Source organism: Saccoglossus kowalevskii, chromosome 1, assembly GCF_978046115.1.
Source record: "Saccoglossus kowalevskii chromosome 1, keSacKowa6.1, whole genome shotgun sequence".
In the NCBI taxonomy this organism is placed as follows: Eukaryota; Metazoa; Hemichordata; class Enteropneusta; family Harrimaniidae; genus Saccoglossus; species Saccoglossus kowalevskii.
This window is the reverse complement of record NC_140641.1, coordinates 3,326,421-3,342,459: the sequence shown is the minus strand read 5'-3', so window position 1 is coordinate 3,342,459 and position 16,039 is coordinate 3,326,421. Positions and strand designations below refer to the sequence as shown.

Genomic DNA, 16,039 nt, shown 5'->3' with positions numbered 1-16,039 from the left:
AGTGTTATGCTAAATGACGCGAATAAACACTGATGTCTTGCATTGTGATTCAAGGATGTGTGAATCAATATCAAGATAGAATTGTGTCATTATTGATGGCAATCCTTGCTGCCTGTAAAACATACCTGCACGTATTGGATGGCATTTTTACTTCCTTCTTCTTCAGTAACTAATGCTTTACCTTGTTCTCGTAAATAACCACTAACACATTGACACATTGTTTTTAAACCTTCTTGAACTCTGATGAATAACTTATACATACAGGCCAGGTCTAAACAAGTAAAAAGTATACACATACAAACTTTAAAAAGCAGATCTATATGGGAGCCAGTCCATTTTGTGCTGACTTTTTTTACATAATATGTTGGTTGTACAATTTAGAATTGTCATACTGTTGACCATTGTAACTATTTTACTTCAATGAATTTCCTTTTAATCGTTAAATCATACACCAATTCAAATGATTTGTAATCATAATTATATATATATATATATCTTTATTTCGTACTGTGGCCATTGGCCTTATGTACAGATACAAATAAATACATAATAAATTAGATTGGAATGGTCGCAGAAACAAGTAAAGAAAAACAAATATAAAATCATAATACATAACATTTGCATAATTAAGTGTTCTCTTCAAGCATAAGCTGACGTACTTGAAAACTATACAATATAAATTTACCAAGGTTTAATTGTATATATGGGGTTTGATTCTGAAATAATGAAATAAACTTTATCTCTGTAGGTGGGGAGTAGTAATACTGTGCAATAAACTTCAACCTTAGGGAGTTATATTTGGGACAAACTAATGTAAAGTGATATTCGTCCTCAATTACATTACAGCCAAAAGGACACAACCTCTGGTTACGTGGAGTACCACTGGCCCTACCCTTTTCAATTTGTAGTACATGGGACGAGATCCTTAATCTACATAAAGCATTTCTGTATATTGCATAAGACTGACCAATATTTGTAAGATATTTCTCACATGTTATTTGGATCCCAGTCCGTAATCATAATTATAGGAACACTTATAAGTTTTCGGGTAGTGTAGTGTAATCAGAAGTGTACATTTCATCTGAACAGCACTTACCATCTGTTTTTTTATTCTTCAACATGTGCACAACACCTGAATTTTCCATCTAAAAAAAGAAGGTATTTTTATTTATTTATTAAATTAATTTTTTTGAGCAAACATCAGCACAGCAATGAATAACCTCCAGTATAAATCCCAGTGTAAAGATAGTTTATACTGTCTGCAACTAGAATATTGGGTCTAATTTCAATCAGCATGGTTAATTTCTGACAATTTTCAATTTGCCAGGTACAAGTTTTCTACATTCTATATCTTTTGATTTTTTTAGTCATATTTCCTGACAGATTAAGGGTTATAAAGAAATATGACAACAGATTTCATGTGTATGGCAACAGAAGACACTATTTTAAAGCTTATATTTGTTCATGTTTGGTCAAACCTGACTAAGGTCATCTAAGCGGCATTGTCATCAACAAAGTTGTTTTTGTCTTGTGATCTCCCAGGGTGTCACTGCTGTAATTTCAACATTTTTTTATGAATTATTATGCTTATTTTCTTCTGTAAATTAATCGAAAGAGCACTGCCTGCTGTTGCAGCTTGCACTCATTTCAAGTTTTTCAAAATTTTGATTATCACCAAATTTCAATTGAATCATTTTATTGCATCAAGGTAGACATCACAGTGTGGACCAGCAATGTATTAAATACAGGACAACATAAAACATACTTACATCCACAATTGTTTTCATATGTTTACATATCAGCTCTAACTCCAAAACCTGATAACAAAAATGAACATGAAATCATCATAAGAATAGTAAGTGCCTGTAAATACAGTCATATATCACTCAAATATAAACCACTGAATAATGCACATGCAAGGAAACAAGCAGTGGAACTAAGCTTCAGTAGAATCAACAAATATAACCATTACCTACCTTTACAATTGGTTCTTCTGTGGATTTATCCAGATAATGTGTAGCCCTTTCTGCTTCTTCATTTATTCTGGCTTCTACTTTCTTTATATAAACTGAAGCACTGTTTTCTGCTAAAAAGTTCTGGCTTTCCAACTGAAGAAAAACATTAATTAGAAAAAAACACATTTTGAGTCAGTCATGATAATGTATTTTAACTATTTAAAAAAATTACACATTAACTAATGTTACATACCCTATAAAAATCTGCTGACTGGTCCAAGAAGGGACTTTCAAAGTCTTCTTCATACACTGCTCTTGAATCAATACCAAGCACCATTAGCATTTGACAGGCATTTTTCACAGATCCCCTGAAAAATAAATATTTTTAATAATTTTAATAAAAGAATTACAGAAGTGGTGCATTCAAATAAGTTCCAAATTTACATTTGATGATTTTCATATTTTTACCTGTCAACAACTTCACCTCTTCTTTCTCTAGCAACCATATCTAGTAAGGTTTGTCGGAGATGATCTCTAATACAGCCATACCGGACCACAAGGTCTCGAAACAGTATCAAACCTAAGTTGTACACATTTTCTACATTATTCTGTTGGACATAAACCCGATCCTACAAGATGGAATGAAATAATCATGAGGTCATGTGACGAATATAAATATTTACATTGCAATAATTTTTAGCATATTCAAAAATTAAAATTTTTAAAGACAACGTAAAATTTTATCATTGTAACTAGATGAACTTACCATATACATAAGTATATCTCTAATCATCACCATAGATGTTTGATGGTCATTCCAAGCACTGTTTAATGTCTGAAGAAAATTGTTATTCAAAGATTCTAGAACATCTACTCGAACCTGTCAGAAGAACAAAACCAAATATTATTGATCTAGCTTTCGTACTGTTAAAATCCTTATATAAACCGCATACGTAATAGTAACCACATCCCCGATTTCGGCTTCGGGGTTAAAGAGTTCTCAACAAAAATTGAAAACATGAAAAGTTCCTATTACTAATTGCACCCCCAATTCAACAAGACCTTGACTGACTTTGTTTCAACAAGCTGGTCCAAAACGGCATTGTTCCTAATCCTATTCATTTGTTTCGACAACATGTCTAAAAATAGTCACACCTATTTATTGTTCAGCGGTGATAGGATGTCAGACACGCAATGAAACTGCTTTTGTTCTGGCAGCAACCTCTGTCAATAACTGCTTACTAATACGTCAGTGTTTCGCAAGTTTTTGACAATGAGCTGTTAAAAGTGTTAAATTCTTTTTCAATGCTCAGTTTATCTTTTGAAAACAACTAATTTCTTGATTACCGTAAAAACTCCAAAATTTTGACCGGTTTTAAATAATTTGTGTTGGAAATGTGACGCGTTTTTAGAGTCAAAATTAAGGTGCATTTTCGGGCGGCCGAATTTTTCAGAATAGAAATCAGCAAATGAAAAAAATGGGGATAATAGACAGTGTGCTTCGTTAGATTTTAAAAAGTGCAATGTCTGTCAATTGACGTAAACTTCCCCATGTTTCACGGTAAAAAGCAAAGGTCGTGGCCGAGTTGTAGGCTAAACAGCTCAAAATCAAAACAAAGTCATCAATCAGTGAGTATTATGACAAGGAAAACAAAACATCAAGATGCGGAGAGGAGGTCAGCACAAAACTAATAGGTCAAAAGACAAAGCTGTCTCGCACTACCTAGGAAAACTTGCGAATGTTCGAAGTACAGGTACCCATTGAACAAAAGATACATGGAAGTTTAGCAATCTCCCTGACCCAGTGCAATGTATCCCGTTAGAATCAAAGCTCACGTATCCCTTATTTGAGGGACCAGATTCTGCCGTAAATTCGCCCTTGGATTAAAAAATAAAATGGGATTTAAGAAAATAAAATGGGACATTTAAGGTGTATTTTGGCGTCATTTTTCGGACATTTCAATCATTCCTGACGGCTAAAATAGTCTAAGTTTTACCGTAGTCATTGACGTCTATTCAAGAGTATGATTTTTATCGTGACTAGCGTGAACGGGTAAGCTTCGTTTCGACAATGAGCTGTTATCACTGTAAACAATGTTAAATTATTCTTCAAATGCCCAGTTTATTTTTAAAAACAACTAATTTTTTGATTTAAAAAAAAATCGTACCGTTTTCGCATCAAAATCCAAGCCAAAAGATCGTACTACAACATCGATCTCTTCCGCATTGCGTTCAATAACATTAACATATTTAAATAAGCTATGGTAATTTGAACACGTTGGCATCATCCAGCTTTTTGGTTGGTTGATTGGAGTCGAAAATATCTTTTTTTACCAAAATTGACAAAAATATTCACCAAAATTAGAGAATTAAAGATATCATTACAAAATGAACAAATCTGAGAGAGGTCCACATGTAGTACCTACATGTAATATCAAAGCAATTGGACTTACGGTTTTTAACTAGAAGTCGAAAATATCACTTTTTACCAAAAATGACAAAAATATTCACCACAATTAGAGAATTAAAGATATCATTACAAAATGAACAAATCTGAGAGAGGTCTACCCAAGGTACATATACACCAAGTATCAAAGCATTCAGGCTTCTAGTTTTCAAGAAGAAGTGGAAAAAGTAAAACATTGACATGGGTGATTACGGACAATCACTCATATGATAAGCTCCGCTTGACAAAGTCGACAGCGGAGCTAAAAAAAACTTTTGGATGACGTATAGGATTGTTATAATAGCATGCTTTAAAGTTATTTCGTGTTTTTATTTTCGTGATTGTTAGTTCATTTTTACAACAACGTATTCTTATTTTATTAGTACTTGTTTTATTAACAATGGCCCACCAAAAATGTTATTGATGCATTGGTATGATGATTAGTTCGTTTCCTAGTCCATGCATTATTATAGGTCTGTGGATTGTAAATTACTTACTTATGGAGATACAGTAGAGAACATACTAAAGCAAATTCTTTCAATTCCCTTAACCCTTTTCCGGACAAGTCGGTGAAAAACCACTGTCAATATGGGTATGCTAGAATTTACCACTCCAGCTAGCTAACTGTTTAAGTCGTTGAAAAACGACCTGCTATTTAGGTTGCTCAGACGGTCCAGCGTTTATAATACGTTGTACGGAACCTGATATTTTACAATTTCGAAATTATGGAGGGAGAAAATTTGTTTTCGATTCTGCCAAGTCAAATAAACTAACCGAGTAATAAAGAATGTAATTCTATACACTTGTCTGCTCATTTAACTATTTTACTGTTACAATGCGACGTTTGCGACGACGTAAAAAAAAACGCCTTGACCACATTGCAAACTGCAGCATTACAACAGTATTTGAACGATACGATTCACAACATTTGACGTCGGTGAGTTACCAGCCGAACATACCACGGACACCAGTGATAATAGTCCACTCAAGAAAAGGCGTAAAAAGAAAAAGAACAAACGCAAGTCGGAGACTGTCTATTCTGTCAACGAACATGTGATTACAGAAGAAAGCCGTATGAAGGACTGCGGGGGCAAACCAGGAGGCAAACGTAAATCGAAGACAAACCGTAAAAGTGATTCAATTGCCAGTTGCTGACGAAGCAAATGCCGAAGAAACGGGAGTTGGTCACGCAGAAATACAAACTGCCGTTGAAGATGTGATACAATTTTTGCAAGATAATGTTTGCGATTCCGAACCGTCGACATCCGCCACAACTGCCAACACAGAAAAGCAGGGGCCTGGACAACAAAACGTTGATGTCGCCAAAGAAATGGTACAAGAAAATCTATGCAATACAGAACAATCAACACTTGCGAGTTTCTCTGAAAAACAAACTATTAAATCAAAGAAAGCTTAGAAAGAATTCCTGAATGCTGAGAGTATTGAAGACACATTAAAAATTAATTCAAAATTACTTGTACCCAAGATATTGATGGAAAAACTGGAAACTAATTATGTAAATCAGGTAAATAATATGAACAGAACAGAACAAAAAAAATATGAATTATTACGCTAATTAGAGAATTTATATGAACAAATTTTAACCCAAAATTAATCAGACTTGTCTATTGTCCTAGAGCATTCATGTACCAAATTTTATTCAAATGTGATGATCAGTAATTGAGATATCAGTGTTAATTAATTATGTTAATTAGGTGATTAATAAGCATAAATATTGACCAAAAACTAATTGGTCTCTGCATAGTTCTAGATTCATTGAAATGTGATGACGAGTACTCTTTAAAAGTTTCATTAAAATCCAATCGTAGTTCTTTATATATCAGTGGAACATTCATAGAAACAATTAACTAATTATGCAAATTAGGTAATTAATATCCACAATTATTCACCCTAAAACTAATCAGGTCTTCGCATAGTACTAGAAGATCTATGAAGCAAGTCTCATTGAAATATGATGATTAGTACTTGAAATATCAAAAGCTGAAAATAATTAATTATGCAAATTAAGTAATTAATATGTACTCATATTCCCCTAAAAACTATCAGGTCTGTGCAGTGTCCTATGACATCTATGTACCAAGTTCCATTGAAATGTGATGATTACTACTTGAAATATCAAAAGCTGAAAATTAATTAATTATGCAAATTAGGTAATTAATATTGCAGATTTTTACCCAAAACTAATCTAATCTGTGCATTAGTTTGGAGCATCTATATGCCAAGTTTCATCAAAATCCAATGAGTGTTTTTTTAGATATCAGTGGAATAGTCATGGAACAGCTAAAAATCAGCTAATTAGGTAATTAATATGCATGGATTTTTACCAAAACCTAATCAAATCTGCGCATTGGCCCAGAGCATCTATGCACAAAGTTTCATCAAAAAACAATGTATGGTTCTTGAGATATCGATGGAACAGACACAGACACGGGTGAACTACGACACAAAATACCAGATGACTTCATAGTTGCAAATGACGACGATACAGATTCAGCAATCGATGAAGATCGTGCTGAGAATGACGATTTTTTAGAGCAACGTTACCCACCTGTACTCGATAGCTACATTGAAATTGAATCCGACACAGAAATTGGTGGTACATTCAATTATGTTGCCTCCGGCACTGGTGAATGGAGAATGGCCACGGAGGAAGACGGCGATATATTTTGAATAAGAACCTGGACCAACTTTCGAACTGCCTTCATATGCTTGTGAGGTGGAATATTTCTACAAATTTATCCCACCAGAACTGATAGAACTGGCTTCTATAGAGACTAATAAATACACCAAAATATCATCAAAAATTAAAATGCGAAAAAATTAAATGCCCGCTGGTGTAATACAAATTTTAGTGAAATGCAAGCATTCTTTGGTGTGATGATGTGTATGGGTGTTGATCACAAATCAGCAATCGACGATTATTGGTCGAGTGACCCCTTTCTGCAGAATATGGGAATTGTATCAGTAATGACTCGGGCCAGATTTCAAATGCTAATGCGTTATTTTCATTTAGCTGATCCAGCAAATGACCCACGGCGGGATCCTGACATTGAACGTTGTCGTCAACGATCAGAGGCCGACTCGTTGTATAAAATCAACCCATGGCTGAAACCCATACTCGAAATTTGTCGGCGACACTATCAGATGGAACAGGAAATTTCGATTGATAAGGGTATGGTTAGATTCAAGGGACGGTCCAAGTTTAAGCAGAGATTGCCCCACAAACCCGACCGTGATGGCTTCAAAATATGGCAGGTGTGCGACTCGACAACGTCTTACATTGCAAACTTTGAACTGTATTTGGGGGTGAAATATAAAACTACAAATGAGGGAAGAAGGAAAGAAACTGGGACAATCAAGAAGACAACACACCGGTTGCTACACCCCTTCACAGAAAAAAACCATATTCTTTTCTGTGATTTGCTTTTTAACGTCAGTTAACACAGCCCTTGAATTACAAGACAAGAAAGTGTACATGGTTTGTAGTTTTAGCAGACGAAATCGGAAAAGCATGCCGCCGCAATTAATTCCTGAGGGGAAAAGCAAGAAGCTGAAATTGAAAATTGGTGAAATGAAAGCAGCAACCAGACCGGATGACATTATAATTATTACGGCATACCAGGATGACAGCGCACAAATATTGATTTTAAATACAGTCTATTCCCCACTGGCTACGTCGGCAGAAGCAGTAGATGACGAGAGACACGTGCCTGTATCATTACAACGTTGAGAAGAGAAGATGGCTCCCTTCCAAGTAACACGTCTTTTATTCGTAGTGAAAACATGGTTTCGCACGAAATATGCAGACTACCCGGGCGTCAAAAATCGTGTAAGCAATGCAGCAAAGATGAGAGAAAAACAGAGTGGCCGATTATTAGAAACATCAAAAGGATGCCCAATTTGTAAAGTTCACCTTCATGCGGGCGAATGTTTCGCTGCTTTTCATCACAACATGGCACTGAGGGAAAAACGCACCGTGGGAACACAAACATGAAATACAGAAGAGCAGCCCTCGACATCAGGCAGACGCATGGGCACAGCCCGCAGAGGTGGATGAAAGGCGTACAACGAATAAATTTGGGACTTATTACAGCGTCAAGGACTGTACAATAGTTTGAGTTGGTGAAAATACATTATCATTAATTTAGTTTCATGCTCACTCTGTATTTATACGTTTTAATGACAAGATAGTTCATCGAATCTAGTCGGTGGAAACGTTTCTGTGTGAGTATATATACACGCAAAGTCCCTGCAGTTACGTTCTCGCTAGTTCGTTTTATTTCAAGTCGTTAAATATACGTTAAAATATTTAGTGAGTTAATCGGGTCATGTCGGCGAATATACGTTGTCGTGTGAAGGTCACCCCGATCAAGTTACCTTCTTGTTCGTTTTAGTTTCAGTTTGAGTCGTTAAATATACGTTGTAAGTGTGGGTTTACTCGTACGATCAAGTCGATTAATATACGTTAGAGCTTGAATATAGTCAAGTCACGGAAAGTACGTTGTAGTATGTTACACATGTAGTTAATGTCGTTGAATATACGTTGCAATTTGAAATGTATGCTGACAGGTCGAGTACGTCAAACATGTTCCTTCGTACATGTCCGAATATCCCCATACTTGCATTCATGTAGTGATCTTGTACTTGCTTGTAATGTGTTTTCAATTAAGCAATATTTATTTCAATGTTTAACACGTGTTTATTGAGACTGTACAAGGGGAAAACCATTGTTACTTAACGACAGTAAAAAATGTGTATTGAAATAAAACGGTGATTTTTTTTATACAAGAAATTGTTGTCCATGGTGATAATGAAGTGTGTATCTGAACAGATTGCAAAAAATGTGAAAACTGTTGTCGATACAGTCTGTTAACTATGGCCTATTTTTGCAAAAATGTCTGGCAGGATAGCATGCACAGATGCTGGCTACTGGAGTGCATTGAATCATGACCGTTTTTCACTGACTTAACCTGATAGCCTGAAACTCCCCTGACCGGAAAAGGGTTAAAGGTACAGTACAGCTCAAAACTGGCTTACCAAAATGTTAGCCTGGCGTTAACGCAAGTCAACGTGATGTTAGCTTTGCGTTAACGCAGTTGTAACGCACGCTAACGAGTGGGTAACGTGTCAAGGCGTTAGCATATTCAGCGTTAATTGCCTTGCAGTTGTTTCTATTGTTCGTATTCAAATTAGTTTTAGAGTTTTTATAAAAACAGAACGGAGGCTTACAATTGTATCTCAACATTCCGGTGATTTTGTATGTCGCGTTTGTGTTGCCAAAGCCAGGAAAGTTTAATTCAAGATCCGTGAAAAATTTGAAAGATGCGTACTATACTGAACACATTGTACCAGTATTATTCTAAGCTGAAGCACCGCTTTAAAATAAACCCAGCACATATTTCAGCGTGCTTGAATCGATATCTGAATTTGCGTCTTGCGTCGTGTTGTTTTATCTAGACGATTCTCAGTATCGAGCTAAAAAAACTGTTTATATACATTATAAGGCAACGAACGGGTTAGTAAATTAGGTCATTGGACGCGCAAGTGTGGCTTTCAAATGACGCAAGTTTGGGTCAGTGAACTTTCAAAAGACGCAAATCTGAGCCAGGGACGAAGTCAAGAAGATCTCCTGTCATATCCAACCACAGGATTAATTATGCCTGTTGTTTTGTAATTAATATGTACTATTAATATTAAGAACGTGCCATTTTTTGGCAAAATGTTATGTTGTGTATAAAATTACGTTTACTGTTTTCACGTATTCAAGGCCATAAAAGCGCCGTAAAATACAACCATACAGGTAAGAATCATCTTCTAAATATTCGTTATGGAGCTCAGTGACGAGAACACAAAAACTTAGACTAAGTTAAAACTGATACCCACGGCCAAAAAGGTGGAATACACACCATAATAAGTTGGATGACAATGACACAAATTGCCAATATTTACACCAAGGTAACACAGAAACATTGCCCCTCACGTACATTTCCAACATTTGCCTACCAGTGTACGTAAGTTGTATGTGGGTCATTGTCCGATGATCGTAAAACTGTGAATATTGGACACTATTGCCTCACAAAACTGAAAAACCATTGCTGACCAACATGAGTCGCATATATTTCCATAAACGATCATTTAGTATTTCACCGAAAACACACACATGTACAAAAAACAATAAAATTACAAATAGATTACTTTAAACGATTTGTTTCAGGGGAGAGTAGGAAAACAAACGAGCGGTGGACCGCTCGCCGGTCGACTGCATTTTATGCAAATTTTTGCATAGATACCTCGACGCCGGTTGAGCGCGATCGTCTGCAGAAGGCTCGCACAGCAATTCACACTTATTGTTAAGAACGTTAATGAACACAAACAACTGGGAAATTAAAATGATCACTAAGTTCCAATGAAAAATTATCTATTTGGCTGAGCCAAAAGCTTGGAAACTAGTCTATAATAGTTGACATTATTTTATTTTCCTGCGCCTTGGAATGAAATCACAAAGCGATCCAGAAAGACGTAGTAGAGATCAACATAATATAAAATACGATCGCATTATTTTGTGAATATACATCATGCATGGTCTCAGAAAATGTTTAGAAAGATTAATGTTTCGTGTAGAACAAATATAATCACGCACAAGTATAAATTCAAAGTGTTTTAATACATTGGTGAGAGGTCGCATTTTACGTGAACAAGAACATGCACTAAGAAGGAAAAACAAGCCGAAGTCGAAATGGGGTGTATCGTGGACTTGGTACAACATGCGCTGCGACAATTGAGTGATCGTCGACATCATTTTGGGGCGCAATTGAACTTCAAGTACTTCTTTGCGAAACTTGCTACGCGGCGATGTTGACATCAAGTGTGTGTAGGCCGAAGATTGACCCCAAGTCACACGCTGAACTGGCGCGTTACCTTAGCAACCGGTCCGCGCGTTGATCTAGTAAAATATATCCGGCGGTACTGTAATAACACAACTTGTATGCAAATGTGTTTTGGCTTTGAATATTTCAACATCGTTTACTTAGTGTGCTGCTTGTCAAATAACGCAAATATGTATTTCACAAATACCATGAACGCGAAGAGAAAGGCAACGTCGTTTTTTGAAGAAAAAAAACACAAAAAACAAAACACGTCAATGCAAGATTATGCGTGCAAGGTTAGATTTATAGGACGTACATGACCGCTTAACTCTGTTTTTTAATAACCACATCGCACGTGAAACACACGAGACATTTTAGTTCGTCCATTTTTTGTTTACCGATCTTGAACATTTTGTCTGAAATGCGATACAGACAAAGAATAAACATTAATCTGTGCATTAATGATACCTACCGTTGTCAAATCAACAAGAGGCTCGAATCAGGGAGGCTCGGCTATTTTACACTTTATTAAAATACCTGGGCCGATATTACCACGCCAGCGATGCTCGCAACTGCTCAATTTAAAAACAGCTATTTGAAACAAAGACTCGTGGAATCACAAAGGAAACTGTTCAGTACGTATTTCACATTTTTCCTACGACCGCTGTTGCAGTCGGTACATAGTGGCCACCCCAAATTATAAGCAGTCCGCGGCGATGACCGTGTTGAACCGCCCATTCGATTTCCTACTCTCCCCTTAAATATCTCCGGTTTATACCGTGGTTTCTTTCATTCAAATCCTGTATTAGTAAAAATGTAGCATGTAATTCAGGGCGGAAATCAGTACACTATATTATGTACGTGCAAAAAATAAAATGTTAAGCGTCCATAACAAAATAAGACATGTCAGCGTCACTTTCGCGCAAATTCAAATACTGAAGTCTACAGACTAAGTCTTTTCGACCAGCTTTGTTGCACATGCGATCACGTAACACAGAACACTATTGTTCTCCTAATTTGCATGCAAACAAAGCTATCAAAGTTAATGAGCTGTTTGCGTTAACGCAAAGCTAACCTGCGTTAACGAGGCATTGGCATGGTCCTAACGCGATCTTAACGTGGCGTTAACGTAAGTCAACGCGTTAGGTAACCAAGTTTTGAGCTGTACTGTAGCAAAGGTCCTCTAAACTAACTTGTTTTAAAAATTTTGTAGGATAAAATTCTTTATACAAAATCTATTTACCCCTTTTGATGCTGATACTTATTCAGAGGTTTCCAGCAGATCAATACAAAGTAAGAATGTGCAACTTTAAATACCTTGTCAACTAAATGTTCAGTCACAACTTCTCTAAGGCCAGTATACAGGCGTTCTCCATGTTTATGCAGTACCATGGTGTATGCATTACGATAAAGCTCTTCAAAACTAAGACCACTGTTGTTCTTTTTTTGGATCTCTTGTATAGCATTCTTCAACAGAGCCCAAATGTTAGAGACATATTTCTCATCCATTGTCATCTACAGACACACAAGGAAGAAAGAGAACACACAACATATTTAAAATAGTAATCAATTTCAATCACAGGTATTGTGATAGGACTGTGACATAATGAAACACAAAAATTCATATGTAATTTAGCAACCAAGAGGGGAAAATGAAATAGAACTGGGAACATTGTGGCTATCTAGCTATCACTCTTCCAGGGATCCCGCCACGCTGGTCGGCGATGGTTGGCCCAGACCGGCACTAGCGACCACCACAAAAATGCTTCCGACCAGGACAATTGTCCGATTGTTATTATAAGTATGTACCGACCGACACGCATCCTGTCAGTCGTGGATTATAATTTGTAAACAATAGACCTAGTCGCACGATACGTAGCGGCTAGTTAATTTTGTGAAATTAGCATCTCTTTGTTTGTAAGTAAATACTTTCTGCGACAGACACACACAGTCTTTAGATTGAAAGCTAAAATTAATGTAAAAACTCTTCTTTCAAGACCTATTTTACGTTTTAAAAATTGATAATCACCTCTTTCGATAACCATCATGCAGTTTTCAACTGAAATCGATGTCAACACATCGTGCTATGACATCGCTTTATTTCCGCAATGTAATTTTTATGATCACTACCATTTGGAAAACTTCGGATTCTACCGGCATTACCATGCGGCATTCTGATTGGTTAATGGAATCATTGACCCATCGCGTCAAAGGACATGTGCCGGTCAACTAATACGTCACAAACATCATGGCGAGCTGTGTTTTTTACCAAAGTGATCGAGTGATCAAAAATATCCACTCCCAATAAAACTAAGTCAAATTTTACTTTTATTTTTTATCACAAAAAACGAAGTAACATTTTTTGCTTGGCATCATGACTAAGTAAGAGGAATTATTGGTATAATCACAAAGTAAGTTATGTCACATTGTAACTTTGAAAGTTCGGAAGTTTTATTTGTTCGTTCATTACTTTGAATATGTACATTTTAGAAATAGATGGTACGAATAATAAATTACAACAATGTATTTGAATGTATTTGGAGTGAATAAGATCGTGAAAATATTCCTGGCTGAAACATTTCAAATGCGTTTTATTTAACTTTTTATAATAGACATTAATATTGCAATTTTTAAATTCAAACTTCTAAATTGTGAAACAATGTCTTAATTCCAAAATTATTTGCACTGCGACCGAACTCATTAATATTCATATAGCTCATTAATATTCATATATCTCATTAGTATTCATGACCGACCGGCACTCACTTCAATATTTCAAGGAACATTGCTGGCAAGATAAGTGGGCTACTACAAAAGGAGATTTTGATTTATGACAATAATAGCAGCCATCATCTACAAATTATTTTATTTTGTGACCTGTCTGCACCAATTTTACCTCAGCTGACTAAACAATTTTAAATATAAATTAGATAATCATAGTTGCTTGTTTTATATTGAATCATGAGTACCTAACAATTTTTAGTCAACATTTTCACAAGCTGTCATAAATCATCGTTTTTATTGTCAGCAAATAGAAAATAGTGATAACTAGTCACTGATTTCAAGTTCTTGATTTTGGTTTTACATTGCTTTGTTTCATTTCAGTCTGCATGCTTCCATCTGACTTAGATTCAATTTGGGGTTTTTCCCCAAATCAAGCAATAGCAATGTCAAGCAATAGAAGGAAATGAACAGATCTGACAGGGATTATTATTATGATAATACATATATATCAATAACTGACTAAATTCAGCCATTGTCAGTATCTGTCATGATATAGCAAAACTGTTCACTAACTGGGATCAAAGCAAATGTACGTACATCACCTACCGGGTCATCAACTACTGCTCTCAATAGTCATTTTTTGCACCTAATGTTGACAAAAATTATCGCACAAATAGCATGTACCGGTACATGCATTCCACCCTAGAAGTCCCAGGGAAAAAGTGGATTAGAGTACAATTTAAATCAAATTTGATTTGCTGTCCCTACTGAATTAAAAAAAGTGTTAGTTAATTGATATGGATCAGGTAATTTGGTTCGAAACCACTTCTGGACTCTTCTGGCTTTCATCTGAATTAGTTAATCTGTGGGGATAGCTGAGCAGACTTCAATCCAAATAAGTTTCAAATCAAAACTACTTATTTTTGTCTGATGAGGACAGGGCTATGATCAGTATGAGAGTTGTTGTGCTTACTGATTAGTTCCACACTGTCCACTCATCAAAAAGGAAATCCATTCAAATGATTGTTTACAAATACAAACCATTATAGCAAGTAATAGTGCTGAGTCTCATTTTTTATCTCTATAAACTGATTCGACAATTAAAAGTGTCTTCAAGTAAAACTACTATTTGATATCTGTTAAACTAATGACATCCAATGCACCAATTAAGATTTTAACACGCAAGTTTAGGTAAAGTTTCTGTCTCGGCGCTGAATGTGTTTACTTATGTACAAAGTCAAAACTAGGTTATTGAAATTAGGTCAGCCTGCAATGGCTATTAAATACCAAATTCATAGTGTATCTGGCATGTTGACAGAAAATAAATGTGAATTCATGCCGTTGAACTTTCTTATTAACAACGAATAAAATCATTTATAGCATAAACAGAGGAGAACAAGATCACAGCGCAAATGCAAAATAAATAGAATTTTAGAACTTTGATGTCCGTGGGTGATTTTAAATAAAGAAAATATTACTTACTGGAAAAGCTCGAATGCGCATCTTGGTATTAGTTTTTGACTTGAGACTCATTTTGCCGACGATTTATATTAAACGGACTGTAGGAAAAATAATAATGAAACTAACGACATACAGTCAGCAGTCAACGCTCTACTTTACGATCGCTAAACAGAACACCCTTGATGATGCTCGGTCAGCCGACAACCATTTGAAGAAAAGCGCGATTTTACAGAGCGATTGGAGCCCAATGTCAATATTCGCACATCAGGTTGGGCCACTGAATGTGCTAACGTCAAAAAAAGCCCAGTTTGAATGTCTAAACTGATATAATCGTAGAATTATATTCACTCAATCCTCTCGTTCACATTTCAGGGAGATTCCGAACGATTTGTTTACTTCATGTTTGATATTTATTGTAGCCGTCCGACAAAATGAAGTTCTCAGTATTTCACAAACTTAAAAAATATAACAGCTTTTAATTTACTTTCGAAGTAAGAAGCCAATGTAAAGACTTACAATGGAAGCAGTAATGATTTACAAAATTAGTATTTTGTAGAATACGGAAC

The 16,039-nt window shown here is 35.7% G+C and overlaps 1 protein-coding gene across 2 annotated transcripts in view; it reads right to left on the bottom strand.

Annotated features, from left to right (window-relative positions):
* LOC100368332 (cullin-3-like) overlaps positions 1–15,861 on the bottom strand; it is a 36,047-nt gene extending 20,186 nt beyond the window's left edge. Inside the window, exons 1-9 of one of the 2 annotated variants that reach the window (XM_085498382.1) lie at positions 15,495–15,861; positions 12,606–12,803; positions 2,722–2,835; positions 2,424–2,584; positions 2,209–2,323; positions 1,977–2,108; positions 1,770–1,817; positions 1,097–1,145; positions 126–271 (exon numbers count right to left, since the gene is read on the bottom strand). In XM_085498382.1, coding sequence (XP_085354508.1) covers positions 126–271; positions 1,097–1,145; positions 1,770–1,817; positions 1,977–2,108; positions 2,209–2,323; positions 2,424–2,584; positions 2,722–2,835; positions 12,606–12,803; positions 15,495–15,545 — 1,014 coding nt within the window. In that variant the 5' untranslated portion in view covers positions 15,546–15,861. Of the gene's footprint in view, positions 1–125; positions 272–1,096; positions 1,146–1,769; positions 1,818–1,976; positions 2,109–2,208; positions 2,324–2,423; positions 2,585–2,721; positions 2,836–6,970; positions 7,040–12,605; positions 12,804–15,494 lie in introns of those variants that run through there. The other variant, XM_085498387.1, reaches the window with a different exon arrangement.
* Positions 15,862–16,039: the final 178 nt, after the last annotated feature.